The 25,906-nt window shown below is 32.7% G+C and overlaps 5 protein-coding genes and 1 long non-coding RNA gene across 10 annotated transcripts; 3 read left to right on the top strand and 3 right to left on the bottom strand.

The window, feature by feature from the left end:
* Positions 1-984: 984 nt before the first annotated feature.
* Positions 985-10,356, bottom strand: LOC125048583 (sperm-associated antigen 6-like). 2 transcript variants are annotated; one of them, XM_047647325.1, is made up of 14 exons: positions 10,262-10,356; positions 9,013-9,117; positions 7,789-7,946; positions 7,519-7,565; positions 7,361-7,445; positions 7,160-7,294; positions 6,733-6,846; positions 6,386-6,559; positions 5,944-6,096; positions 5,623-5,775; positions 5,024-5,182; positions 2,105-2,250; positions 1,909-1,969; positions 985-1,756 (listed from the first exon to the last, which is right to left on the bottom strand). In XM_047647325.1, the coding sequence occupies exons 1-14, from the start codon at positions 10,269-10,271 to the stop codon at positions 1,685-1,687; spliced, it is 1,572 nt and encodes a 523-aa protein (XP_047503281.1). In that variant the 5' UTR covers positions 10,272-10,356; the 3' UTR covers positions 985-1,684. The 2 variants fall into 2 exon arrangements, with proteins under 2 accessions (XP_047503281.1, XP_047503280.1); XM_047647324.1 differs by lacking the exon at positions 10,262-10,356 and adding an exon at positions 9,457-9,707.
* LOC125048585 (DNA-directed RNA polymerase III subunit RPC7-like) lies at positions 4,108-4,911 on the top strand. Its single transcript, XM_047647326.1, has one exon. It carries the CDS (start codon positions 4,253-4,255, stop codon positions 4,901-4,903), a length of 651 nt encoding a protein of 216 aa, XP_047503282.1. The 5' UTR covers positions 4,108-4,252; the 3' UTR covers positions 4,904-4,911.
* A 1,684-nt stretch (positions 10,357-12,040) lies between the features above and the next one.
* LOC125049235 lies at positions 12,041-12,547 on the top strand. The gene is made up of 2 exons (XR_007116969.1): positions 12,041-12,400; positions 12,468-12,547. It is a non-coding gene; the product is annotated as an uncharacterized LOC125049235 (long non-coding RNA).
* A 1,169-nt stretch (positions 12,548-13,716) lies between these two features.
* LOC125049232 (coiled-coil domain-containing protein 93) lies at positions 13,717-18,578 on the bottom strand. Of its 2 annotated transcripts, XM_047648386.1 has the most exons (11): positions 18,138-18,578; positions 17,820-18,028; positions 17,478-17,745; positions 17,332-17,397; positions 17,236-17,259; positions 17,117-17,164; positions 16,694-16,995; positions 16,027-16,146; positions 15,490-15,719; positions 14,888-15,008; positions 13,717-14,660 (listed from the first exon to the last, which is right to left on the bottom strand). In XM_047648386.1, the coding sequence occupies exons 1-11, from the start codon at positions 18,219-18,221 to the stop codon at positions 14,429-14,431; spliced, it is 1,704 nt and encodes a 567-aa protein (XP_047504342.1). In that variant the 5' UTR covers positions 18,222-18,578; the 3' UTR covers positions 13,717-14,428. The 2 variants fall into 2 exon arrangements, with proteins under 2 accessions (XP_047504342.1, XP_047504341.1); XM_047648385.1 differs by having other exon boundaries at positions 13,718-14,660; positions 17,236-17,397; positions 18,138-18,574.
* A 1,343-nt stretch (positions 18,579-19,921) lies between these two features.
* Positions 19,922-24,089, top strand: LOC125049233 (ubiquinone biosynthesis protein COQ9, mitochondrial-like). 3 transcript variants are annotated; one of them, XM_047648390.1, is made up of 6 exons: positions 19,942-20,234; positions 22,750-23,105; positions 23,186-23,277; positions 23,347-23,467; positions 23,554-23,757; positions 23,941-24,089. In XM_047648390.1, the coding sequence occupies exons 1-6, from the start codon at positions 20,201-20,203 to the stop codon at positions 23,974-23,976; spliced, it is 843 nt and encodes a 280-aa protein (XP_047504346.1). In that variant the 5' UTR covers positions 19,942-20,200; the 3' UTR covers positions 23,977-24,089. The 3 variants fall into 3 exon arrangements, with proteins under 3 accessions (XP_047504343.1, XP_047504346.1, XP_047504344.1); XM_047648387.1 differs by lacking the exons at positions 22,750-23,105; positions 23,186-23,277; positions 23,347-23,467; positions 23,554-23,757; positions 23,941-24,089 and adding an exon at positions 20,795-22,669 and having other exon boundaries at positions 19,922-20,234; XM_047648388.1 differs by lacking the exons at positions 19,942-20,234; positions 22,750-23,105; positions 23,186-23,277; ... (1 more) ...; positions 23,554-23,757; positions 23,941-24,089 and adding exons at positions 20,241-20,657; positions 20,795-22,669.
* Positions 23,837-25,818, bottom strand: LOC125049234. Its single transcript, XM_047648391.1, has 3 exons — positions 25,187-25,818; positions 24,734-25,027; positions 23,837-24,657 (listed from the first exon to the last, which is right to left on the bottom strand). Exons 1-3 carry the CDS (start codon positions 25,666-25,668, stop codon positions 24,513-24,515), a joined length of 921 nt encoding a protein of 306 aa, XP_047504347.1. The 5' UTR covers positions 25,669-25,818; the 3' UTR covers positions 23,837-24,512.
* Positions 25,819-25,906: the final 88 nt, after the last annotated feature.

Below are 25,906 nucleotides of genomic sequence, written 5' to 3'. Positions count from 1 at the left end.
TTTCCCAGTACAAACTAGAGATATGAAACCACTTCCTTTGTGATAGATAGTGGAAGTATTCCTTTGTTTTTAACTTTTAATGCTACTTCAAATATTGGTCAGGAACAACAGTTAATTATGTCATATATTTTAGTAATTGAATTAGAATCGACTGGTGAGACAACATGCAACATTAAGGTAAAATACTTTTTCAATAAAATAGAATTTTGCCTTGAATGTTAAAATTTTATGAAACTTATTTCTAAGGGGTTACCAGGACCTGTAATCAGTAATTTGGAGAATTATTTCAAAGCACACAATATAAATTGTAAAAATGAAAGGATATGTTTTGAAGTGGATACAGAAGGAGTTTATGTACTTAACATACTTGGAGGTCCTGGCTTTGGGTAAGTATTGATAGAGTGAACTATGTATGTCAAAATCCAATACATTTTTGACGTACGAGAATCGGACTAAGGGCTCTTGTTTATACGATAAAAAGCTTTCAAAAAATCTAATTCTCAAATCTGAGCTACCTAACAACATTAAAGCTATCATGGCATGGCAAAGTAATAGAAAAGGGACCTAGGGATTGTTCTTTTCTTACACTTTTTTCATAGTGATACATATTTTTATGTCACTAAGATGAGACATTGACACATTAATATTCGCAAAACAATACTTCTAATAATATGAAAGTAAGACTTGAAAACTCATGCAATCTCAATATTCTATAACATGGTTTAAAATTAATGTGTCTTTATATGCTTTTGAAGTTCAATTGGACTAACTAAATAAAAATACTCTTTCTGTCAAATGGTGTTTATGAAGAAATGACAAATGGCTACTTTAGTTAAAATAGTGCAATTAGACTGTTTAGATTTTATGTATATATAAGTAATTCAGTGCTATAAAAGCAGGTATTTTGTCTTTGGTGCAACATATTGTGACAAGACTCGGTGATTGTAATAGTTAAATCGGTATTACATGCGTAGGTAAAACTTGCGTAGATTTGCGTTGCAGTGCAAAGTTTACGCGAAGAGGGAAATCACTTTTAGTAAAAAAAAAGCTAAAAAACGTCCGGCGTAATAAATTCAGAATCCCGACGATTTTAGAACGTTAATCAAACTAAGTCCAGTTTCAAGAGCTGTCCAACCATTTTTCAGTGTGAAGTTTGGCATATTTGTTAGCGCTCAAGACGAGATTGTGACATGAGATACAAATAAAAATATTTACCTCACTCTTAGATTCAGTCACGACTTGGCCGACCGGTGTCGTTAATTCAGAAACGAGACTTAGCGTTAACTTTTAAGTCAAATATGTATTCGATTTTGACATACGAGTCATAGTTTGCGCTAAATCTCATTAAAGAGTGTCAGAGTCGAGAGTAGCGCTAATTGTGTCATAAACCAATACATTCTATATGATATACAAGTCATATTTTGCGATAAATCTCGTTTCTGACTTTTAGACTGAAAATTACCCTAAATCTTAGCTTCTTATTGGCACTAGTAAACTTATTTGCCGGCAAGTATAATACTATCTAATTTGAATATGAAAATCAGTTACAGAGTTGCGACCCAATCTATGGCAATTGATACGACGACTATTGGAGGGAGATCAGTTAAAATTCAAAAAACCATTTGGACACTATCGAAAATCGGTTGAAGGACTTAACATTCGAACAAAATAAAATATTAACAATTTAATTTGTGTTTTCCATTGTCAATTCGCTCTGGCAGTCGCTCGGTACCCTGTCTGTGAATAACTCTGGAATCTGAAATCAAAAAGTACATAAGCTAAGGTTAGAAAAAAATAAGAATCTGCGTAAGTAGCGCATATCGAAGAGTCGTGATAGTTAAACATGCCAACAAGTAACAATATGAAAATATAATCCTATAAAACCATTTAAAATATTTTATAATATACCTGTGGTGTAAAGGCTTCCACTCTGTCTAATAATGAATCTGAATATCCTGGTGTGTAAAATCTGCAAAAATGATAAATTATCAAGCCCCAGTTAAATATAGATCATGTTAATCGTAGGTAGCAAATAACTACTGCAAATGTAATACCCATTTTCAAAAAGGTATTATAATATATAAAATAGTAATAAATTCCATACCTTACTATTTCTTCTGGGAAGCAACTGTTAATAATATTTATATACTCCTTTAAAGAAGTTCCAGGTACCGTATCGATTTCTTGAATCCTTTTGAGTGCACCAGTCGTTACAAAAAGCCTTCTGGCTCGGGCATCATTTGGAAGTATCTAAAAAATAATAACTTACATCGACCGACGTCTAAATGGTAGGGGAGCCCACGATGCTAAATGGGGATTTACTCGAGCGTCGTAGAGACCTATTGGGATGCAAAGCTTAGATAATAAGAAGAAAAAAATGTTATGTGATATATACCTTTTCATCGGTGGGGGAAGCGGCTATAGATTGTTAAATATGTAAAAAAAAACTGTTGCATGGACATCCTCGAGCGCGTCAGATATTGATAGCATCAATGCCCTACGTATTTTTAATAATGTATGTATGTTAATCTGATCGTTTGCATGATGCGGGTGGTTGTATTTAAGGGTTGAAAATGAAAAAAAAATAAAAATTATCGAGCGCGTCAGATTTTCTAAGGGAGCGTTAAGTGCACCAAAAAAAAGCTCTCATTCACTAATCTGACGATTTCGATGGGACGCAAACCCACGGCCATTTTCATAATTTGCGCGTCAGATTAAGATATATGTGGTTCATCTTTATGTTCTAAACGTACTGTCTCATAATCTGACGATTATCTAGAGGGATTCGCCTGATCTGACAAATTTTTTTTAGGAAAACGGTTCACCTAAAGGGCCATCCCTGCAACTTCCCGCTAATTCCATTCCTGGGCGCTTAAAATTTATATTTTGAGCTCGCTGAGTTCAAAGAAATAACATTTATATGCTTTTGAGCTCTCCCAGCTCGAAAGTCTGATAAAAGTTTCATAGAACACTATTTTTGGAATTTTCAAACCGCAATAACTTTTGAATGGATCAAGCAATTTTCACGCGGTTGGCGGCATTCGACGCAATTTTATCATCATCATAAGTAATTTTGCAATTTTAATTGATCGAACCACAAATTTCGGAGTAATCCCGAAAAAACACTTTTTCGGGTTTCTTTCGTTCACGATATCTCTCGAACTAATCAACCGCTTTTGACCAGCTTGGTGGCGATCGACGTGGTTTTTCAAGCTCAAAGGCGGATTAGTTTTTGCAGTTGATCGATAAAGAAACCACTTTAAAAAAAATATTTCTTATTTTTTTAAGATTTTTCAAAATTTCTCAAAATCTATCGGTCCGAATCGGTTCAAATTCACAGGAAATGTAATTTTGAGGGAAATATTTAGAACGCCGTTTAGTAGATTCCGATCGGTTTAAGGAAATGTAGGCATCACGCAGCTGCACGCATTTAACTTTATCGACGAATTTTTGTTATTTCGGCTTGCGGAAATCGTCAGATTATATATTTTTCAATATTCTTGAATTATTTCCATCAATATAAAAAAGAAATTAGCCACGCTTGAGAATGTCGAGATGACGTTTTTTTTTTACAACTTTGTTGCCCTCCCCTTTTTTTCCGTCACTCTCAAATTGTCAGATTAGTGGAATATACACTTTTTAGGATGTAATTAACTCACCCTACCTTAATCTGACGCGCTCGGGAATTTCTGATGGTCAATTTTTTTTTACTAAACTGATCCTGTCTCCTTCACGTGCGGCCTTATATATGGGCCTCATATTTTGTGGAGGTACTTAACCGGGTACAAGGTATCCCCCTATATATTAATCTGCCGCGCTTTAGTAAATCCCGAAATCCCCTCTTGGGCTCCCCTACCAAAATAAGCCGCCCTTTGATTGACTGACCACGGTTCCTTGAGGCAATAGAGTATCATAGTATCTATGCGATGTATAGTATACATAACTTATGATTATTATTAAAGTAAGTATAAGTTTTATTCGACTTTTATTGGTGTTTTGTCTACATTATTGTTCCTTGATTTTATGCGTTTTATTCTTTACTATTTACGTTGTCTGTGTCTGTTGTGTGACGCTACTTGACTACTGACTTATCCCACTTGCGCTTGACACTTATCAATTGGAATTGACATTGTTTATTATGCGGTAATTTTGTATTAATAATTTCTGATGATAACCTGAACAAAGTTATAAATTAATTAATTTACTTCTTTTAATTTGTTTAACAAACCAATGAATAGGCAAGAATAATACTATGGCGGGCAGAGGACGAGGTCGGGGTACCAATACCTCGCTTACACAAGAGCAGATGCAGGCTCTTGGTATTGCGCGAGGAGATAATGCACCACAAGTTTTGGCTCCACCACCTCTATTTCCAAAATTAGAAACAAAACCTCTTCCATTAAATAGTGACGCCGCAACAGACTATATGGTTATTGTAAAGGATCAATTTATAGAATACTTACACGAATCACCCGCCTATGTGAAAGCAAACAGAGAAACAGATGGAATTGAAAGATATTCTGATAAATATAAGTTGTTAGCCCTAGATGCCAATAAAGGAAGGGTATTGGATTGTGTCTGGGCTAATTTCCCTCCTGAACTCAGACCACAAGCGAGTCGCATGCGACCATCGTCTCGAAAACGAAAGTTGGATGATCCCAAAGATATAGAAAAACGTTTACAATTACTAGAGAAAAAAGAAACACAGGAGAACTCCAACGAGATGATGGCCACAGCTGGTGATGACAACAAAAAACAAGATGATATAGATGAAGATTTAGAAGATGAAGAAGAACAAGAAGATGAAATTGATGACGGTACAGATTATGCAAATAACTACTTTGATAATGGTGAAGACTATGAAGATGAGGATGATAATCTTGATGATGATCCAGTCTATTAGCCACGAAATGTTATACTTTTTAGCAATATAAATTTGTTATATTTTATGTTTGATGATACGATAAGAATTTATAATGTTATAACTGATGACTTAAAGGAAAGTCAAGAGTTCTTACCATACCTTAGCATATTGTGCTAAAACATATTTTAGTATGCATGCTGGTGCAGAATGTAAGAGGGGTTCTAAGGCTGGTCTGTGTAAACAGCACTGCAAGGCCTGCTTTAATGCACAACAGGCCCGGGCTTTCACTTCTGCAGATGACTTAGGACTTGTGTACAACTAAAAACATTCAAACTTATACTTAATTTTACTTAACTTTTTTTTTTTGAGAGACATGATAATTTCGAACATCTTAATAGACACCAGAGAAAAACAATTTTTTTTTATTATATTACTCTGTCTTAACAATTCAAATAGCAGATAGTAACTACATAAAATTGATTTACATTATTATTACATATTATTTAAATTATGCACAGTACCCAATTCTTTTATTATAGGTTTATCTATCTACTATGTATTTTAAATGTGAATATAACAAAAATTGTAAAGGAATTTAATTTAAGGGTGTATTTTTTTATTTTAAAGATTTTGTAGCTAAATGGAATATTCTATCAAGCTGCTCAAAGTATTAGCTTTAAAAAAAAACACAATTTGATTTAAAAGATAGCTAAATATGGATTTCTATGTGAGTAACCATTAGTTTGCTGGATTACAACCTGAAGTAAAATTGGAAATGCATTAGCTACAGCAACTGCAAGGCTATGTTGTGGAGAATGCTTTGATATATGCCCCAAAGTCCAAGCTGCTGCACACAACTCTGCATCATCTGCATCACTTTTTTGTAGTATTTCAACTGAGACCACTACTGCCTGTATGAAATAAATAGCGCTTAAAATACAAATATAGGCGTGTAAGTCGTACATGTTAATAAAAAAACATTTCTATTTTAATTGGGGAATCGAACCGCGGAGTTATGCTATATATATCTACTATGAAATTTAAGAAGCTGCTGAATCATATTTAAAAATATATTTTACCTTTGATTCAATGACCGCCATAGCTAATTGATCAGATTGTCCTGCTATATAGCCGAGGGCCATACAAGCAGGAATACGCGCTCCGCCTGTGTTTTCGAACATCAGTTCAACTAACGGTCCACAGCCTCCAGTGTTGACTACGAGCTGGGCCAACTGCAAATAATTAAATACGGTTTTTGTTTAATTTCGCTGATTGAATGCTCAAACTATTTTTATTATTAAAAGCTATTGTAAAAAAAGCGGGGGTATGGAAGTTTCGCTCCGTTCTATTGTGATTGGTCAACATCATCTTGAGTCCAATGCGTGGTGACACTGGAAACTATACGTTATGGTATTGTATGTTTATCCAAACCATCAAACGCAATGTTTCGGCTTACATCTTTCGTTTTAAATTGTCTCGCGCCTTTTTAGTTTGTAAAGCTTAGGAAAAAAATTCACTTACATCAACAGAGTGTTTGACTATGTCTCGAAGTAGGCAAGCCGCAGCTCTTCGCACTGGGGCCGAGTCGTGTCCCGTGTGTAATAGGGCAGGGGGCAAAGCCCCACCGGCCACTGTTGCCTCGGCTAGCTCAGCTCTCGCACTGGCCACGGCACCCAGAGCACACAATGTACTACGCTGTAATGTATCGAAAAAAATTAACAAGCGTAAGGTTTAAGTAAATTTGTATTATTATTGTCAGCCGACATAAAATTAATACTAAGAAACCTATTAACCTATATATGATATGATCACTAACAATAATAATGAGCTAAACTTTTTAATAGTAGGTAAATAAAATAATGGCATACCTTTAATTTTGGATCTTGATTCTCTAATCCACGTACCAAATGTGGAATGGCACCAGCGTCGACAACTGCCTCAGGTTTGTGTTGAGCTAAATCTACGAGCGCACCAGCCGCTATCTATAAAAAAAAAGTTATTTGCCCATTTTCATCGAACTTACACTTTATTAGAAGCAATTCATGAAAAATCAGAACGTTGTCGTACTGTTGTGATGTAGGTACTTATTTAATATTGAGTACAAATTGTTAAGTAAAATGTCAAAGAACTGAGTAGGTACATACGAGTAATAAGCAGTAGTAGTATTGTTAGTATATCAATAATATTAATACATATATGTACTAATATATAGATACGCATATTGTACACTCGGATTCGAATCAAATGACAAGAACATTTGCGTTGAAAATGATACAGTGTAGACAATGATGTCACCTGTTTTAAGCTCATTTCTGGTTCCTGAAAAGCTAGCACAAGCAATGGCAGAGTTCCCGCATCGACTACTAATCCGGCTAGGTGCTCGCTGTGCTTTCCAATATAGCCGAGAGCCCACGCTGCGTTCTCCTTTACCTGCGAAATTATTTTGTGTATTAGATTACAATTTGAGAATCCAATAATGTTATTTTTTAATCCTACCTGAGTATCAAAATCCTCAAGACATGATACAATGTGCTCTAATGCGCCCAGACGAACTATTGCTGAAGCCAGTTCTTCATTGTGTCTGTAAAGAATATATGCCAATGTTTCGTTAATGACTAAGTTCACCTACTATAATTAAAAATAAGTTTACTTACTTGGCCACCGCTCGCAATAAATACAACGCTGATCGCTTATAATATACCTGTAAAATAATTTATTTATACTGTAATTCTTAATTTAAAGGAAAATTATTCAAAGAATCGAAACGTAACTATAGAAAAATGCAAAAAAAGTAAATAATTTTAACTTGGAATTTATAGCGTATAGATTTAATATACATTTAATATACTTTTTATTAAAACGATAACTGTATTCAAAAGAAATACTTCCTTCTGATTCCATACATTAAAAAAATAACTACATACATTGTACTTGTTAAGATTCTCGAGCGTTGAGGTGACCATGCCTCCGCTAAGCAGCTGCCTGGCTACAGCTTCATCGTGTTCAGCAAGTCTTGCCGCCGCCACCACAGCACATTGCCGTACTGTACTGCATGCATCAGACAATAGGGGACGAAGCAACTCTACAAAGTGACATTATAAAATAGCTTGCGACCCGCCCCGGCTTAGCATCGGGAACCGTGACCCGTAAACCTTGAAAACTTATACACCTTAACCTTCCTTATACAACAGACAGATTAGACAGACAGACAGAGCGATAATTTGACGTGGCGGAGGACTTATTTTTATGTAATACTAGCTGACCTGGCTAACTTCGTTCCGCCCTACAACCTTATAATATCGTTGTTACTTTAATTTAACTTATTTTAGGATTTCATTAATGTTAAGTATTACATTAATACAACTTTTTTGCAAATACAGAAATGTTTTATTGCTTGCCATTGCGAAAGAAGAATGGCAGTTTTACACATTAGGCATCTTCTCTCTAGCGTCAATATGGCGATACTGCATGTTAAGCACTTTCTGATATCCAACATCTTTTGATCAGGATCAAAGCATGGCTATGCATCTCCTCCAATTCGACGTAAAATGATGCGTAGTTTTGTCAACAGATGGCACCATATGGTTTTTGCATTCGTAAAATTAATTTATTTATTTATTGTTATTCGATAACTTATCCGATATTTTATAAGTGTTGTAACAAACACGACTTTCTTTTATATATTTAAGATAAAAGTAAGACATCATGTCGCTGACTTTTTTGTAGGCATTATCAAGCTATAACTTAATCATATATCTCTCATCGTTAAGGTAGCGTTCGTAAGAAACGTGTTCCTTTTTTATTTTCGTTTTTGATTTTTTAAATCGGTTCGGTAGATCCAGAGATCCCTATTACCTCTCAAACTTTACCTCTTTATAATACCTATTACCTAGTACCTACTGCCGCGCCACACATCTCTGTAACTACTTCCCTTTTCATTTCTACTAGTAATTATAAAAAAATAATAAATAACTAAGGCAAAATATTACATATTATCTTTGCTTTTCAACCCTATAGGTAGTTATTGTTTCGCTAGAAACCGAAGTCTAAATTTATTCAAATCAGAGTTAAAATACTGCAGACTACTGCGGGTTATAAAAGCGTTAAACCCTTACATGATTTAGGAACTATTAAGTATTATATACTACCTAAAACTCCTGCACTCTCCAGGCATTTTACATTGGTTGATCGCGTAGCCAATTCCGCCATAGTTTGCACGAATACTAATCTTGCTTTTTGATACGTCTCGAATACTAAAATAAGTTAATTATTGTGACACAACGCTGACGGTCTATAGAAAAAAATAGGTAAATAAAGAACTCTTAAGAAAACTATTTTATTCAGTAAGGCTTATATATAGAAGTTCTTACAACGCATATACTAATTAATTAATTCTTAATCCGCGTCCGTAGTTCAGCAGTTACCGTCGTGGTTCATTCATATCCACAGCGCGGAGTTTTAAAATCAAAGACTGATCACCTACTATTAATACACATCAAAGGAACAAAAGCAAAAATGGGTCTGTTATTTTGAGCTACTATTTTCTTATACATATAATACAGCTAATAACTTTTACAGTAAGATAAACAGACCAAGTTGGATATTTCGAGGACTGCTCATGGAGTGACTCATCTTTATATCAACCTCAATTACTTTTGTATATAGTACAAAATTTCTAAATTATAGGCTTTATTGAATTTTATTTTTGACATAACTATATAAATAGGTTTATTGTAGTGGCATGACACTGACTTTATAAAAGTCACTGACGAATGATGTAATGATGGGTACGCTAACGACATAGTATATAAATCTAATATGTATATAAAATTCTCGTGTTACAATGTTCATTCCCATACTCTTCCGAAATGGCTCGACCGATTCTTATGAAACTTTTAATGCATATTCAATAAGTCTGAGAATCGGTTACTATCTATATTTCAAACCCCTACGTGTTAAGGGGTGTCCACCCCAAAATTCTATTTTTTAATTTTTAGACAAATTTTTTGATTTATGATACAACATATAAAAATACATACAACCCTTATTTTCACCCCTGTACGATCAACCCTTATTTTTATTTACTAATTTAAAACATATGACTTGAACTCAGAGGTTTATATAGAGAAAAATTCACAGAAAACCCTAAAAATTTTCATTCCGGAAAATCGAACAGTCTCCGGCGTAACATAGCAAAATGTTCCATGTTGGTAGTTACTAAAAAGGTAGGCTAAGTAAAATCACATTAAGCAGAAACGAAGTTCGCGGGGGCAGCAAGTAAGTAGATAAAAGTATATTGTAACACTACACTACGTACTAAAAGTTACTGAAGAAACTCTGACTTGGACCTACCCCCAATTCTTAAGTCAAAAAAATTATATTGTTATCAATCTGTACCTATTTGCATAAAATAAAAGATTTTCAAATCCGAAAACTCCTCATGTACTTAGAACCTCTTCCAAATATTTAAAACTAATAAACTAGATTTAAATTTATAAATAGGTATATAATTCATATATGGGTGTATTTTTTTACTTTAATTACACAAAGATTCCTCATTACTTTCATTTATGTAACACTGCAAAGAACAATATGTATTGCTTAGAGGACACGATAAGAGAATCAAATAGGAACTTCATAGTAAACAGTCCCTGTTGTACGTGTTTTGGAGTGAAATTATCTTACCGGCTATGAGTGCCGTGCGCTTAAATAGTCTCATACGGGATTTACACTCGCGCTTCGTCCCTCGCCTCGTGGCTCGCCTCGTCCCTCGTGCGAGGCTCGTGTTGATCGATGGTAAATGAGTTGCCTGTTTACACTCGCGTGCCGAGTTCAGTCGTCTTTGAGCTAGCAACAATGGAGGACGTCGAAGTTTTAGCAGCAACAAGTTTGTGCGTACTGGGCTTATACTGCTACGTCACTAATTAAAATAAAAGGAAAGTAGTAAAGAAACGGCGGTGGCGCCCAAGAAGATGGTGGATGATATCGATTCATCGCAATAGAACCCTGTAAGTGTGTTAATGCCTACGGAGCTTCTGCTTCTCCCTGAATCGCATTATGCAATATGTAGTATAGTTATTTTTAATGCTTCTCTTTTAAATTTCAGGCAAAGTATGGAACAAATGTTTCAAGAAATGCTGAATGAAGATTCTGGCGAGTTTCAGAATTTTTGCCGAATGCCACCAAATGATTTTGATTTTCTGCTAAGCAAAGTAGAACCTTTGATTAAAAAGCAAAAGACTAGCTTGTAAATATGATTGTTTTTTGCGCCGGAGTAGCTGGCGAAATGTAGCCATGAGAGAATTTTTCTTGTTTTTTAATTCTGTTTGAGATCTTCCCATTATTTCGGACAATCTCGCCCATGCATCGCTTACTTTTTGGCTGTTCTTGTGGCATTTATGTTTAGGGTCCCAAATTATTCGTTCTTTTTGAAATAGTTCTATGAACTTAAATGTTTCGTCTTGCGACCAATCCATTATACGATTACTGCGTTTTTGTTTTTGCGTATTTAAAACTAAACACAACCTGCGCGGCACGATGTAGAAGCCAGAATAAAGCGGGAGGGCGAATGTAAACACCCACTCGCGTGCGACGCGAGGTCCTTTGACTCGTGCCCCAAAAACCGCTCCGGACGCGAGCGCCGCGAGGGACGAGGCAAGGGACGAGGCGAGCCACGAGCGTCTGTTCACACTCGCACCTCGCCCCTCGCCTCGTCCCTCGCCTCGCGACTCGTACGCGAATGTAAATGGGCTATCAAAGTGCCATGCAACCGTGAAGGTCATGTAATCGACGTCATTATGTTGCGATGCTAGTGCACACATGTAGAGCCATTGTAGCCCACCATTCAAGTTACAATACGTAGAACACTCACACATCTTCAAACAACCTGTCGCGACTCGCAAGTCAGCTCGCGGCTATACCGCCGCGTACGCAATCACGCTCTCAAAGACAAAACATATTAATTCCTAGTAGCATATTGCAGTAACAATGCATAGCAGAATTTATCGGTGATTCTCTTTATTACGTTGAGTTTATTGTAGAGCAATATAGTTTTGTGTAAAAATGCCTTATATAATGATAATGGGAGGTTTAAGTGCACCTCACCTTTCTAAGGATGAAGGAGCTACTGTGTATGGACTGAAAAAGGACGAAAGGGCATCCGTCGTTAGGGTGAGTAATCTAGTGAATCAGTACTTATTATCGTATAAACTGAGCTATCTATATAAGATTGGTCAATCAAACAATACCAGAATTGAAAAAAAATTAAGGAAAATTGTTATAAGCTCAAGTGCATAATGAACTCTATTATAAAGCCCAATCAGCGCCCTTACTCTGTTACTTCCAATAGCGGCAGCGATAGCGATCACAACGTTTTTGTATGCAACCTCGATATAGTTCTCACAATATCCATAGCGCTTATGTCGCAACCACGACACAAAAACTTATTATTGTGATCGGAATAAAATACCGATACTGATTGTATCGGTATTTTAATTAATTAAAAAAAAAATTGTTTGCTATCGTTTTACTGGAAGGGTGAGATGGTGGATGAGTTATGAATTGCTTGTTCATTTTCATACTAGTAAATGAACATTATTTTCAGGAGCTGAACACATCATTGGGAATAACTGCAGCTGTATCATCAGATTCAGAAAAAACTGTTCGCGTCACACAAAAAGGTATGACACTCGTTGTCGTGAACCGATTACACAGTTTATTGGGCTACGACGTAGTTTCTCATTCAATGGCCATGACAAATGCAAACAGAGAACTTGTATCATTCACTATGTATAAAAAGAGTAGCCCCAACTCGCATACACACAGTCATAGTGGAACTAGTTCTCATAAACCTCATTCGCACGGCAACGTCGTAAACCTCTGAACTATTAAAGAATTTATATTTTCCTAAACCCTTTTATTTTAAAGTACTTAATCGTATGTTGTGTAATTCCATTATATTCATAAAATATTGTAATTACGTGCTTATTGCGTAATTTTTAGCGTAAAATGTTGAATTAATGAGGGGTTTAATGTGTTTAAAGAAACAATTTAATCAATTGTTACTATATATTTTTATAAATAAGTACTTTATATTATAGAATTTTGTATTATGTCTACCAGTATTGTTTATATAATTAGTAAAACATTTTAAATAGAAAATTGGTTTTATTTTATTTTACAAATATGTAGAAACGCAATACAAAAACATCTATCAGTCTTGATGTTGTTTAAGCTGGTATGGTATGGTATGTTACTTATTGCTAAGAAAATATAAATCGTATGTTAGACAGTTAGACTAGAAAATATAACATAACATGGGAAAATAAAACATAAACAGGGAGAACAGCGTGCCTTAATTCTCACTTAATTTTCATAAAATGTTTCACACTTCTTCCTCTGTTTTTCCATGTACAATATACGTAGACTTAAAAATAGAATAACAAAACAGAAATATAATAGATAATATTAAATAAGTAGCACAGTACACACTGTATAGCATATTTAGGATACATATTATAGGATAACATGAGGTGTTAGGGTGGATCAACACTATAAGATCAATCACGGTTCGCTCCCGTTCTGGTGAAATATTTATTCGACCGGAACTAGACTGTATGAAAACATTTTTTTTCATTTAGTTATATTTTAACAGACCGAGATCGGACCGCAAATGATCCAAACATAAGTGTGTTCCTCTTTTTACAGATGATTATTTAAATTACTCTTCGATGAAAAAATAATATAGATGGCAACTTGCTCAATTATTTAAAACATTCAATAAACAAATTTAGCAATGGCCATTAATACTTATATTATGACTTTTTATAACCAACAAGGTATATAGTATATACACTTTACTAAATTGAAACTCGTCAACAAGACGAGTTTTATAACTTAAAAAAAATGTGACAATTTTTCCGAATAAAAATATATTTTTTACATTCATGAATAATGAATATTAAAGTTTACAAAGAAATATTGTATTATTAATTTATTATTTAATATTTTCATAAGATCTCAACGGTAAGTTAAAGACCTTTATACTCTGAGCTAAGGAATAAAAAATGTATGTATTGTAAACCTATATGAATAAAGTTATTTTGAGTTTGATTTGCTTAATCAAAAAATCAAATAGAAAATTAGCAACTCACCTTAGGAGACTTAAGCTTTAGGTACCTTTGAGGGGTAAATGAGTTTCAGACATTAACTAACGAACGTAAAATGGAATAGTTAACAGATTAGTAACAATACTTTTTTGTATAGAAAACTTGAAACTCCGTGAACAGAACTACACGTAAGTGGATGAATATAAGCATTTTTATATAAGTATTAATCATATCCTGTTTTTTCAAGCATCTGTTATTGGTAGGTATATATTGAAATAAATACATCGTTTCAATAGTGTTACAAATTGTCATATGTCAATGTCACATTGACGTATACTAATAAAGTATTCAGTCTGCATCTAAAATTTAAAAGCATATATATTTGGGGTTTTATTACTGTCATACATTATGCACCAAACACTTATAAATATAAATAATATTGAGGTTATTGAACACATTACTGTTCCTCTGAACCGATTCGATGTCGCTCCGAAGCCAATTTCTTTAAGGCGGCCGCATACTGTCGTTGTACGTCCATCAACCTTGAATATTCCGTGTGAAGGGCTGCCTTTTGTTCTTTCTCTGTTTGATACTTGTGTTCGACTTTACGGACGGTTTGGTTAACCCAGTCTACTATTGATTCGAATTGAGTCATAAATTCCTCACGTTTTCTTGGTGATGACATTACTCTGGTAATTTAATAGACAAATGTTTAAAATAAATGACAATACAAAATTCGATTCTGAAGTTAGGTATTGTTATCTTAGACCTTAAGTTAGAATTGGTTTTTAATTGTAATAAGTTGAAAATTATAGAGGAAAAGGAATTTATTAGCCCCATGGCCCAATAGACGTCAACAATTTATTTTTGTCTTGGTTTTAATTAATATCAGAGTTTTATATAAATTAATACTCACTCTTCATAATTATCCAAAATTGAATTAAGTAGACTCAACTCCTTCGATGTATAAAGTTTCACTTCATAAAGGGTGTTGTAAAAAATATAATGCTGTTTAGTTTCTTTATGTTTTGATGCAACTAAAAACATAATACTTATATGTATTAACAAAATTACGTATACGAAAGAGCTAAAGCAGTGGTACACAACGTATACGGAATAACTACTACTGCGACATTGGTTATTACTGGTTTATTTTTTTAATATAATAGGGGGGCAAACGGGCTTGCGGGACGACCAAAAAGGGCAGTCTTCGCAGCCCATAGACACCCATTTTTAGTGGGTGCGTTGCCGGCCTTTGAGGGAGGAGTACACTCGCTTTTTAAACATTTGGAGGTCGTATCTCTGAGGGAAGACCCCCACCGGGAGTCGATTCCACGGTTATGCAAACAATACTTTCTAGTTTGAACACGGCTTATCAACTTAGTGAAACTACTTTATTTGTAGTAAATCGTAATAAGTTTTTTCCATGTTAAACTCAACACATATTTTTTTTTAATTCCATTAAGAACCCTATGAGGCAAAATTTAAATTACTTTCCAAACACATTAAAGCCATTACCTTGATTATACAATTCTACGAAACGTTTCTCGTACTGCAATAACTCAGCCGTTCCAGGTACTTCGTCAATCGCCACAGAATACCTTAAAACTTGACGGTTCAAATGTCCCAACTCCGCTTTCGTCTTACTAATAAAGTCTTTTAACTTCTTTTCTCTTTCTTGGAACTCCTTCAGTTCTACTGGAGTTAGAGGCTCTTCTTCTATTATGGCTGTAGGTTCTTGGGCAATACTAAAAAATATTTTATTATTTATTTCAACTGAATAAGCTACAAATAATGGTTACCATGGTAACAAATACAGCACTAGTCCTCGTAAGTCTCCTGATTGACTGATGAAATTGTCATAAATTCACATTTATACATTCTTTAAAAACTTTTCATTAATTTTTTTAACTTTAGCAATACGCAGTTGAATCTGTATCATATCATACACAATCTTGAAAGGGGGTTTAATTGATTGCTTTAAATGTAATTTTTAATTTCTGTCTATAGTGAGACATTCACAGTTAAACAGGTAATTAATAAAAAAATGTGAACCTTAATTCTTCTTGAAGTTTCTTATGTTCCTGTTCTCTGTGATGGATGACCTTCATAAGGTCATTTCTTTCTCTTGCTAGTTCTTTTAGGGATTTGTAAAATTCCTTGGCCTTTTTATCACTGTAATATAGGTAAAACTCAATGTTATTTATTACATTAACTCATAACACTTCTACCTACACCCTACGTGTGAGCATAATTTTACAGGTAAAAATTACAAACTCACTTTACATACTAAATGACATATTAATAACATTTTAACAAATTAATAGTACATATTCAGCAATTTCAATACATTGGTGTGTTATATTTAGAACATCCATTTCTTATAAATCTTCTTCATTAAGATAGAGAAAATATTTTAATCCAATATGTCATTCAGAAAGGATCACTATCACTTGGCTAATTAAAAAGTAGATAATCTGATTATGAGTCAAATGGAATCTCATGTGTAATTATGTAGTCTTATCCTACTTATACTAACTTGAATAATATTTTACAGTTCTGGTTCTGTAATTTTTATATCATTGTGATGCTTAAACTACATTCAATGAGTGAGTAAAGAACCTATCGGAAAGAAATTAACAGTAAAGCATATGTAACATTTGACACTCTTTTGTCATATAATTTATAATGATTGTATAGATGGCATGGAAAAAGTACTTACGCAAAATCATCTGTTTTTATTAACTTCCGAGTGATTCTTTGTAACTTATTCAGCACTGTGCTATATTGTTTTTTTGCTGTATCCATTTTCTCTTCATGTTCCTTTCTTACATTTTCAACTTCATTTTCCATAGTATCTATAACTTTTGACAGTTGTTCAATATCATTAGAATATTTAATTTTTTCATTTTCTTCTAATTCCTGAGGAAGATCTCCAGTTAACTCCGATTGCAAAACTGCATAATGTATTTTAATATCTGAAACATCTTTTTCTATGTTTTCATGTTCTATGTATTTGTCTGTCTGAAATATAAAAAACTATTAAAACCATAAATAAAGCATGTATCTGAGATAAGAAATGTAAAAAGTTCCATAAATTATGAATTGACAAATCACATAAGCTATTACTATCAAAAATACTTACTTCTGTTGTAATTTCAGATGGATCAGCAAGTGTTTTTTCATAGTCATACTGAAAAACAGGAAGAAAGCATAATAACTTTGTATTTACAATTCAATTTATTTATTAAAAATATTACTAACCAGTACTTCAAGTCCTTCATCAGGCTGTGAATCAGTTTTGTTATTAGAGATATGCATTAAAATACGCTGATCATACTCAGATAGCACTGCATTTACCTGCTCTAGATCATTTGTTGGAAGACCTCCTTTTCTTTTACGCACTCTACATGGTTTATAGAGATTCTGAAGGAATGAAAGTAATATATTTACATATTTATCTAACTAAATAATAAAAAAGAAATAATATTTGCTTAATAACTAACCTGTATCATAATGAGATTTTTTAATATTTTTTCTTGTTGAATATAATGTCTTCTATCTGATTCAAATATATGATCTTTTTCATATTGCATTACTGCAAACATGCGAAGTTCTTCCTCTTTAGCCTCTCTAAATTCACTTGAGTACTTTATAAGCCATTGTACAAGTGGGAAGATATTGATAAAATCTAAACCCTGAATTTGATGAGGTTCAATAATAAAAGGGCATTTCATTGTTGGCAATACTTTGACTATCTTCTCGGTGAGGGCTCTGTAAAAATATTATAATAAGATTTAGTTCATACACTAAAACTAATATTAACAATGTAAAAAGCCATTTCTTACATTTTTTTTCCAATAGTCAAGTTCTCTTCAAATAGAAGATTGATGTCAATATCTATATCACATAACTCAATACACCAAGTCAAACCACCAACAATTTTATCAAAAGCTGATAGCCCTTGTAATTGGGCTCTATAATAGCCGGCAGCAACCAGAGCATCGGATATCTCATGCCATTTAACAAGTTGTTCAGCGTCCTCTCGTACTTCAACCTAGTAAATTTATTTAAATACTACATATTTGGTACATAATGTCTTAATTAAAAGTAAACTAGGCCAACACCATTTATAATTATCTCTTAACACATAATATAAATATTACCTCTTTTCCTTGATTATCCAATCCACTATAGATATTCATCAGAGGTTTGGACCGAGTGAAAATATGTTTATGTTTCGTAGCCATGATTGTAATTGTATCTTCTTAACGGTTTGGCTAATTAATTGTAATTAATAGTTTAAATTGGTAGACTATATTTGGTTGTAAAAACATAAATTGGAAAATGCATTTTGCTTGAATAATGTTCCGGCAAACACAAGTGGTTTTAATGTTTTTTAAGTGTCATTCTATCTTTGTTGAACACTTTATTTTTAATATAATTTAAATTAAGAAAAAACATAAATGATTCACTAGTGAGATTAATATGAATACAGTAAAGAACTTTATATTCGAAAAATCACATATTTTTATAACATACGTTTATTATCGTATTTGTTTTAAATAACAGATGAAGTATCAAGTAAACGTAAATTTAAATTTTCAATAATGTGTAGACAATAGCGTAGACCATAGATAATGAACCATAAACTGTAAACATGTATCACTATTATCTTCTTTTGGCCCAAAACTGAATCTTACAGAAAGATTTTGGGTACAGAGAATATAAGATATTTGATCAAGACTTCCGTGTGTGAATGTTTGGATTTTGTATTTGTCAAATACATAAAATAAACCTTAAACACAACACAAACCTTTCTTTATAACATTAATAGAAGACAACCCTATTAAAAGGGCTCGTTAAATAAAATGGCGTATTTGGCATGTACCAAAACTTTTAAAAAGTTTTTACAATTAGCTAGCATCAACTAAGACAGGATTATCTCTTTCAGGCAATCGAACTGTAGAAATAAACATACAAATTTATATTTGACGCGTAGTTAGAGTATAGAACCATAGTCCGTCTACGATTTGACGCTATGAACCTGTAATTCAGTATTTAGTCCGGTCATTTTAGACAATTGAAATAAAGAAAATTCCGACAGAGCCAAATCTTCGTAGAGACCTTAGGGTTACCACAAGGAATAAAGTGTCAAAATTCCCCATCAGTCCCATGTGAGCTTAGGGACTTATTTGGGGCCTAAGGTTAAAATTTTAGGTTTTTTGGATTTTTCCCTTAAAACGGTAAGTTTTATCGAAAAAGTACCTCAGAGCAAAAGCAAAATTGTGACATTTTTTTGTAAATATTAATCAGCACTAACTTCAATAGTAGACGCTTGTCATAAATACGTATAGTCACTCGAACTGCTTGTTCAACACTAAAAGAAGCAGGTATACGTGAACGACACCACATGGACAAAAGAATAGGCAGATGTTTTTCAAGGCCAGATGTTATTTTCTTAGAATAGTATAATGTATACATAAAAGAGACACGAGTAGGCATTTTTGCTTGCTTGAGTACCTAAATATGTATATACGTGGCATATGTGTGCATACTATGTAGAACGTGATTCTTACAAGTGCAATATCTGGGAAATATTACTGGTGGGTCTTAGAGAAAAAATCATAGTTACCATTTTTATAGATCTATAACTTTAATCTGAGGTACTTTTTCGATAAAACTTACCGTTTTCGAGAAAAATCCAAAAATCCAAAAATTTTGACCTTGGGCCCCGAATAAGTCCCTAAGCTCACATGGGACTGATGGAGACTTTTGACACTTTATTTCTTGTGGTAAACCTAAGGTCTCTACGAAGATTTGGCTCTGTCGGGATTTTCTTTATTTGATCACTATTTATATGTCTAAAATGACCGGACTAATTGAGATTCTTAGTAAGTAGACGTAAATTTGCCTACTGACATTATTACTCTTGTCTCTTGTTGCTGACTATATTCTATGCCCATTGCCCTATGGTATTTCATAAAATAGTAAAGTACGCAAATGTACAATATTAGTTAAGACTTAATATTGATCTCAGCGCTAATTTGTTGCAAACTGCTAATGTTAGCGAAGTGTCTGTTAGTCTGTTAATAGATTAATTTAATTCCAAAAGGAACGCATTAAAGGAAGGTACTCTAACATATTCCTGGCAAATAATTTATTACATGTGAAAATTTTACGGATAATTTGTCAGTTTCAACTCTTCTGACAAAAATATTGAAGCGAAATGAACATCACTAAATTTCCTAGGCTATTTTGCTGTAAGTTACATCTAATTTTTATTAAAATATGTTGTATTTCTAGCAGTGATGCCAATATGGGGGGTTTCTCCCAAGTTTTGGGAATCAAGATTTCTAGGGGTTTATTTAGGGGGATTTTAGAGTTTTCTTTTTTTTTTAAACTGCACGATTCAAAACTAAACCAAATTTAAACTGCAAGCGTGGCTTTAACTGAAATATTAAAAAGCTATATTACTCCCAGGATAAAAATAGCACCTATTGAATACTACTTGAATGTATTAAAATGCATTTGAAATCTCCTCTTAAAACTAGTGTACAAAATAATTATATAAGGGGTATGTGAATTTTGAAGTTGGTCCTAGGGGGAACATTCTGTAGGAGTTGGCATCACTGATTTATAGTAGACTGTGCATTCCTATTCTTGTTCTTGCTTTAATGCTTCAGGTTTGTAATGTTTGTTGTGTTTTTATACATTTATACTATAATGCCTTATTGTATTTTTCAACTTACAGTTTAATTTTATATACCATTGTTAATTACTAAAGGCTGTTTATGAAATACTGAAGTGAATTCTATTCCAGAGTCCTATCAAATTATCAAACTAGAGGTAGAAACATCTTTTTAGAATTAATTTGAAAACTTTATTACCTTTAAAATGGATCAAAATATGGATATTGTGAATCTTATATCATCACTGTTAGATGAAGGAAAATATAAAGAAGTTCTAACTGTACCTAAAGAAGAAAAGTTTTTTAACAATTTTAGAGATAATTGTTGGGACCTCATATCCATTGTAGTCAGCAAAATTCAAAACGATACAATCACATTAAAGCCTTCCTTATATGGTACTTGTGAGCAGCTTCTTTCACTAATTATCGAAAGTGGACACCATGAGGAAGCATTGTTGGAATTTATTGAACAGATTGAAGTTGCCAAAAATGATGCACAATTTAGTATAATTTTAAATCCATTACAACAGCTACTAATAAAATTATATAAAAAAAGAGGAAGGACATTAGAATGTTGCTTGAACTCGATTAGTACTTACATAGAAGCTATTCCAATACCAGACCTTAATTTAGAAGGAAAAGAAAGATTGTTAATGGATAGTGATCCTAATGTAAGGAGGATAATTAATGTTTACTCACTTTTGCCTCCATTTTACCAGCCTTTTATTAAAGAATTAAAAACTGACTATAATGAAAACACTGGTCATATAATAGCATCTTTTCTCATAAGCCTGCTTGGGAAACCATTTGTATATATTGATTTAGATCCTGAATATAATTACAATGGACAGTTTCGACAATGCTGTTCGACTATTACAGAAGATATTTGCTTTCTTTTAAAAAATATTTTAAAACTATTTCCTTATTTAGAAGACTGTTATAAAGAAAGCCAGAAATATCAGGGCAAAACAAGAGAATCTATTAATGATGATTTTGAGGATCCATTTAAACATAAGGAAAAAATTAATTTAACAACTTTGTCTGGATTGTACTATATAATATTCTCAGAAGATTTTGTAGTACCAGATTTTGCAGTACCTCATATTTACTCAAATCAATATATAACACATATCATTCTAATAAGTGTTGTACACTTACTAACTTTTGTTGAATACAGCCCTCAAACAAAAGCACTATCACTTGGTACCAGTATTCTTAAGAGATTTCCAGACAATGCATCACACTCTCTGCTAACTGTGCCTATTCATTTTAAATTATGTAAAATATTAATAAATGTCTCTATATATTCTAATTACGATGGTAACCGGAAACAAGCTGTAAAATTGATAGAAATGTATGTTAATAAATTTAACTACAGGGGTAGAATTTCAATTTTAAAATATATTATTGACAATGCCAACCATTCGGGTATGATTGGATATGCTATAACTTTGTATAAAAATTCATTAGATCAGGCTCTAAAAATATTTGATTTACCAGAATGTTTTACGGGTGCACATTTGCACTCTATGATTAAGAAAATTTGCTATCTCCCATATGGTGAAGAGTCTGATTTGGTTGAATTAGCTGATCAAATCATTAGTGCATTGAATTTTTTAAGATATATTGCTTTAAAAGATATAGAAAACAAAACAGGAATAAGGGAATGTTTCACTTTTATAGAAGCAGACTATTTACATAAATTACGTACTGGTCTTAATATGTCTAAAGCACATTATGAAGCCAAATTGAAAGAAATTGATGATTGTAAGAAAGTTCAGAATAAAAATGTTGAAGTTCAAATTAACATTGCAGGAACAATGCTTGATACAATTCCTACAAAGAACAAGAAAGATATCATAAATTCTGCATTGAATGCTTTCCATTTGATAGAAGGTCTTGTTGGGCGTTTAACTGAATGTATTATCTTAAATAAAGCACAAAATAATACTCAAAAATAAAAATTATTACTGGATGTAACATTAATAAATACCTATAATTTTTAAAGCTTGTTTTATTTTTTACCTTACAATTACTATAAGTTATTTATCAGCAATTTTTAAATGATTTTCATATTTTGTCAACAGCTATAAGAAATGGTCATAGATGTTTAAAGCAGCATATTGCATTAGCACCAATTATTGGGACACCAAAAAAGTTAAGGCACTATTGTCAGATTGCTGAAAAAAAAGATAAGGTCATTCCAATAACAAGAACTAATAATGAAGAACATCAATATGAAGATGACATTAAAAACAAAATACTAGCTAAATCATTAGATTTTGTTCCAAAATCTGGATGGTCTGTTGAGGCTTTGGCAGCTGGAGCAGAAGCTGTGGGATACCCAGGCATCACACATGGTTTATTTCCAAATGGAGGAGGAGATCTTGTACATTATTTTAATGTCAAATGTAATGATGAACTAGTTCAGCAAATGAAGACAGTAAGTATTTCACAGTAAGAAAGTTCTATTTGTCTTATACTATAAGAAGGATTGTCACTGTTAAAAAATAACAATTTCAGTGGCCCAAAGATGATATAAAGGAGTCTAAAATACCAGTTCAGAAAGTGGAGAATGCCATAATGATACGACTATCAATGATAGATCCTTACAAGTAATGTATAAAATCTGTTTTTAAATACATTTTTTAAAAATTATTTTACATTATTTATTTATTTTATAGGAATACATGGCCCAAAGCAATGGCTATACAAACACTACCAAATAATGTTCCAAATTGCTTAGCAACATTGCTCTCATTAGTAGATGATATTTGTTATCATACAGGAGATCGTAGTGTAGATGTAAGTTACCATCTTTTTTATTTACTCAACTAATGAAAGTTGGATTACATGATAAAGCTATAAATATGACTATATATTTCTTTCAGTTTAACTGGTATATACGCAGAGTGGGTTTGGCTGGCATATACAAGGCTTCTGAACTTTTCTATCTTACTGATAAAAGTGAAGAAAATAATTCCACAAGAACTTTTGTTAAATCTAGAATAAGAGATGCAGAATTAATTCAAACTGCACTTAACATGAATCCTGTTACAGTGGCGCCTCAATCGTTAACAGCTGCTTTTGTAACGGTGAGAATTATTTATAAATATTAATTATGAAAATTCATAATTAATTATAATATATAAACCCTAAATAAAAAACAGTAAATTTAAATTACAGTATAATGATAAAGAAATATAGTATAAAATCTTGTAATTTTATTATGTAACAATCATAACATGAACACATTTTTCATAGATTTATTTTTACAGGCTAAAAACATGCTGGGCATCAACACACTTAAGTGAATGAATACTTACTGCAAATAATGCCTCTCTATAAAATTACTAGATAAATGACAGTATTTTAATTTTCAATTTATTAAACTATGTTGCTTAAATAAAAGTATTTTTGTTGTTAACTTAATGGTTTTATGCTTTAGTTTGGTAAACAGAAAGTAAATGGTAGTTTTCTATATGAGATTTTACAAAGCTAATAAAGAAATATAAATTAATTTAATGTTGCAATTAATTTTTATTATAGATGAAAATCTTTGTTTTATTTTTAGGAAACCTTGCGTACTTAACTCATTTATTTGTGTACACCATAATATAAAGAAGAAAATTACATGGCGTTACAATTTAACATAGTCAAGCAAAACAACCACATGTTATTTTTACTGCTCTCTCCAAAATATGTGTCTATTAATATTATACTTTTAAATTTATCAATTTTATATCTTGGATTAAATATATAACATGCCTTGTGTATTCCCAGTGTTGTAAAACTTTAACACAATTATTTTATATATTTAAGACATAAGGCACACTATTGAGTTACAAAGTTATGTTGGTGCAATATAATCACTACCAAGAGAGACATATGTAATAAGATTAGGTGGTAAAGGTAAATTGTCCCATAACTGTTCTGAAACAGTTTGACGTATTACAAATCTGCAAATTTTTTGTAGAGAATCTAATTTGGCAAACCTGAAACCAAGATAAATGTATATATATCATAATCAAATAATGAAAGGTCATTTAAAGAGGACTTTAGATTTCTTACCTGTTTAATGGTCTAGCTAATTTTACTGGCATTTCAAATAGATTTGATTTAACATCTACAGTTGCGCAATGTTCTGATATTCTGTTTGCTGGTACAAATGTCTCATTATTTAGGGAAAAGAGACCATCTGCATGGCGTAGACGAGCATGTAAAGTCCGTCCCACACATCGAAAAGACACACAAAGTATGTGGCGTGAGTCATAAGAGTCCCTTACTAGAAAAACATTATCATGCTGGCCTGCAAGGAGCACCTCAGCTTCACTAGATGTGATTCCACCCCAATACCAACCATGCCTGCAAGCCATCAATTAGTTACATTAATAGCTAGCTTAAACCCTTACTTAGCTTACTAAGTAACTTTATTGCATTATAAAATTTACATTTATTTAAATAACAACTGCTTTCTTTTCTGTCTAGACACTATTATATAAAATATACTTAGATAATACATACTTTGATAATTGGCAATAAATAGCACAGCTTTCGAGTGAAATGTGCTGATGATGTCCCCTTAAAACTGAGTGGTCATCTGAATGTTGACATTTGATCATTTGTTTGTGTAGATCAATATCTCTTTTTATTTCGGGTTTAGCAGCAAACATAAGTCGCTCACTAGATGAAGAGGTTTCAACAGGTTTGCACAAGTACTCGTTGGCATTATTTTTGTTTCCAAAATACCTCTGCAAAGACCTAACACTACCAGTAATGAAAAGTTTGTTCTTCCAAAATTTTACAAACTTATTAGTCTTCACTGGACTCGTTCTCTCAGATAAAAACACACATCTAACTATGTCAGTCTCATTTAAATCTCTTTTGCTTTCAATTGTTCTTTGTAGATGTTTACATTCCATTGGTTTTAACCATTTACGAAGACAACCTGTTGTAAGCCATTTACGTCTATTGCAATGTGTACACCGTTCGTAATTTTTATTCATTCTTACGATATATACGAATTATTAATGACCTATGAAATAAATCGCAATTCAAAATCAAAACAAGTTATAAGACCTATATATCCGTAATAATTATTGACGATGCAACTAGCAATTGCGTTGGTTAATGGTTTCTGTGGTTCTGTATTGTAAATTTTAATCTACAAATTAGAAATCTGTATTTCGATTGACGTTTCGAATTCCCACAGAACAATATTTAATATAATAATATCAATACAGA

The sequence above is a fragment of the Pieris napi genome, chromosome 4 (assembly GCF_905475465.1).
Source record: "Pieris napi chromosome 4, ilPieNapi1.2, whole genome shotgun sequence".
In the NCBI taxonomy this organism is placed as follows: Eukaryota; Metazoa; Arthropoda; class Insecta; order Lepidoptera; family Pieridae; genus Pieris; species Pieris napi.
The sequence above is the reverse complement of the archived record's forward strand: the minus strand, read 5'-3'. Positions and strand labels throughout refer to the sequence as shown.

Bases quoted from the DNA above. Each gene is read 5' to 3' on its own strand.
- LOC125048585 (XM_047647326.1), top strand. From the start codon at position 4,253: ATGGCGGGCAGAGGACGAGGTCGGGGTACCAATACCTCGCTTACACAA.
- LOC125048583 (XM_047647324.1), bottom strand. From the start codon at position 9,496: ATGAGTCACTCCATGAGCAGTCCTCGAAATATCCAACTTG. The intron at 2,251-5,023 runs GTATGGTAAGAA...ATTATTTTTTAG, and splicing joins TTTTAGCACAATATGCTAAG to ATACTTCCAAATGATGCCCG. The intron at 1,970-2,104 runs GTATGGAATTTA...TCATTTTTGCAG, and splicing joins TTCCCAGAAGAAATAGTAAG to ATTTTACACACCAGGATATT.
- LOC125049232 (XM_047648385.1), bottom strand. From the start codon at position 18,221: ATGGCTACGAAACATAAACATATTTTCACTCGGTCCAAACCTCTGATG. The intron at 16,147-16,693 runs GTAAGTACTTTT...CCTATATTACAG, and splicing joins ATAAAAACAGATGATTTTGC to TGATAAAAAGGCCAAGGAAT. The intron at 14,661-14,887 runs GTGAGTATTAAT...TTAAATTACCAG, and splicing joins ATTTTGGATAATTATGAAGA to AGTAATGTCATCACCAAGAA.
- LOC125049233 (XM_047648387.1), top strand. From the start codon at position 20,869: ATGGATCAAAATATGGATATTGTGAATCTTATATCATCACTGTTAGAT.
- LOC125049234 (XM_047648391.1), bottom strand. From the start codon at position 25,668: ATGAATAAAAATTACGAACGGTGTACACATTGCAATAGACGTAAATGG. The intron at 25,028-25,186 runs GTATGTATTATC...GATGGCTTGCAG, and splicing joins ATTTATTGCCAATTATCAAA to GCATGGTTGGTATTGGGGTG. The intron at 24,658-24,733 runs GTAAGAAATCTA...TCTTGGTTTCAG, and splicing joins TTAGCTAGACCATTAAACAG to GTTTGCCAAATTAGATTCTC.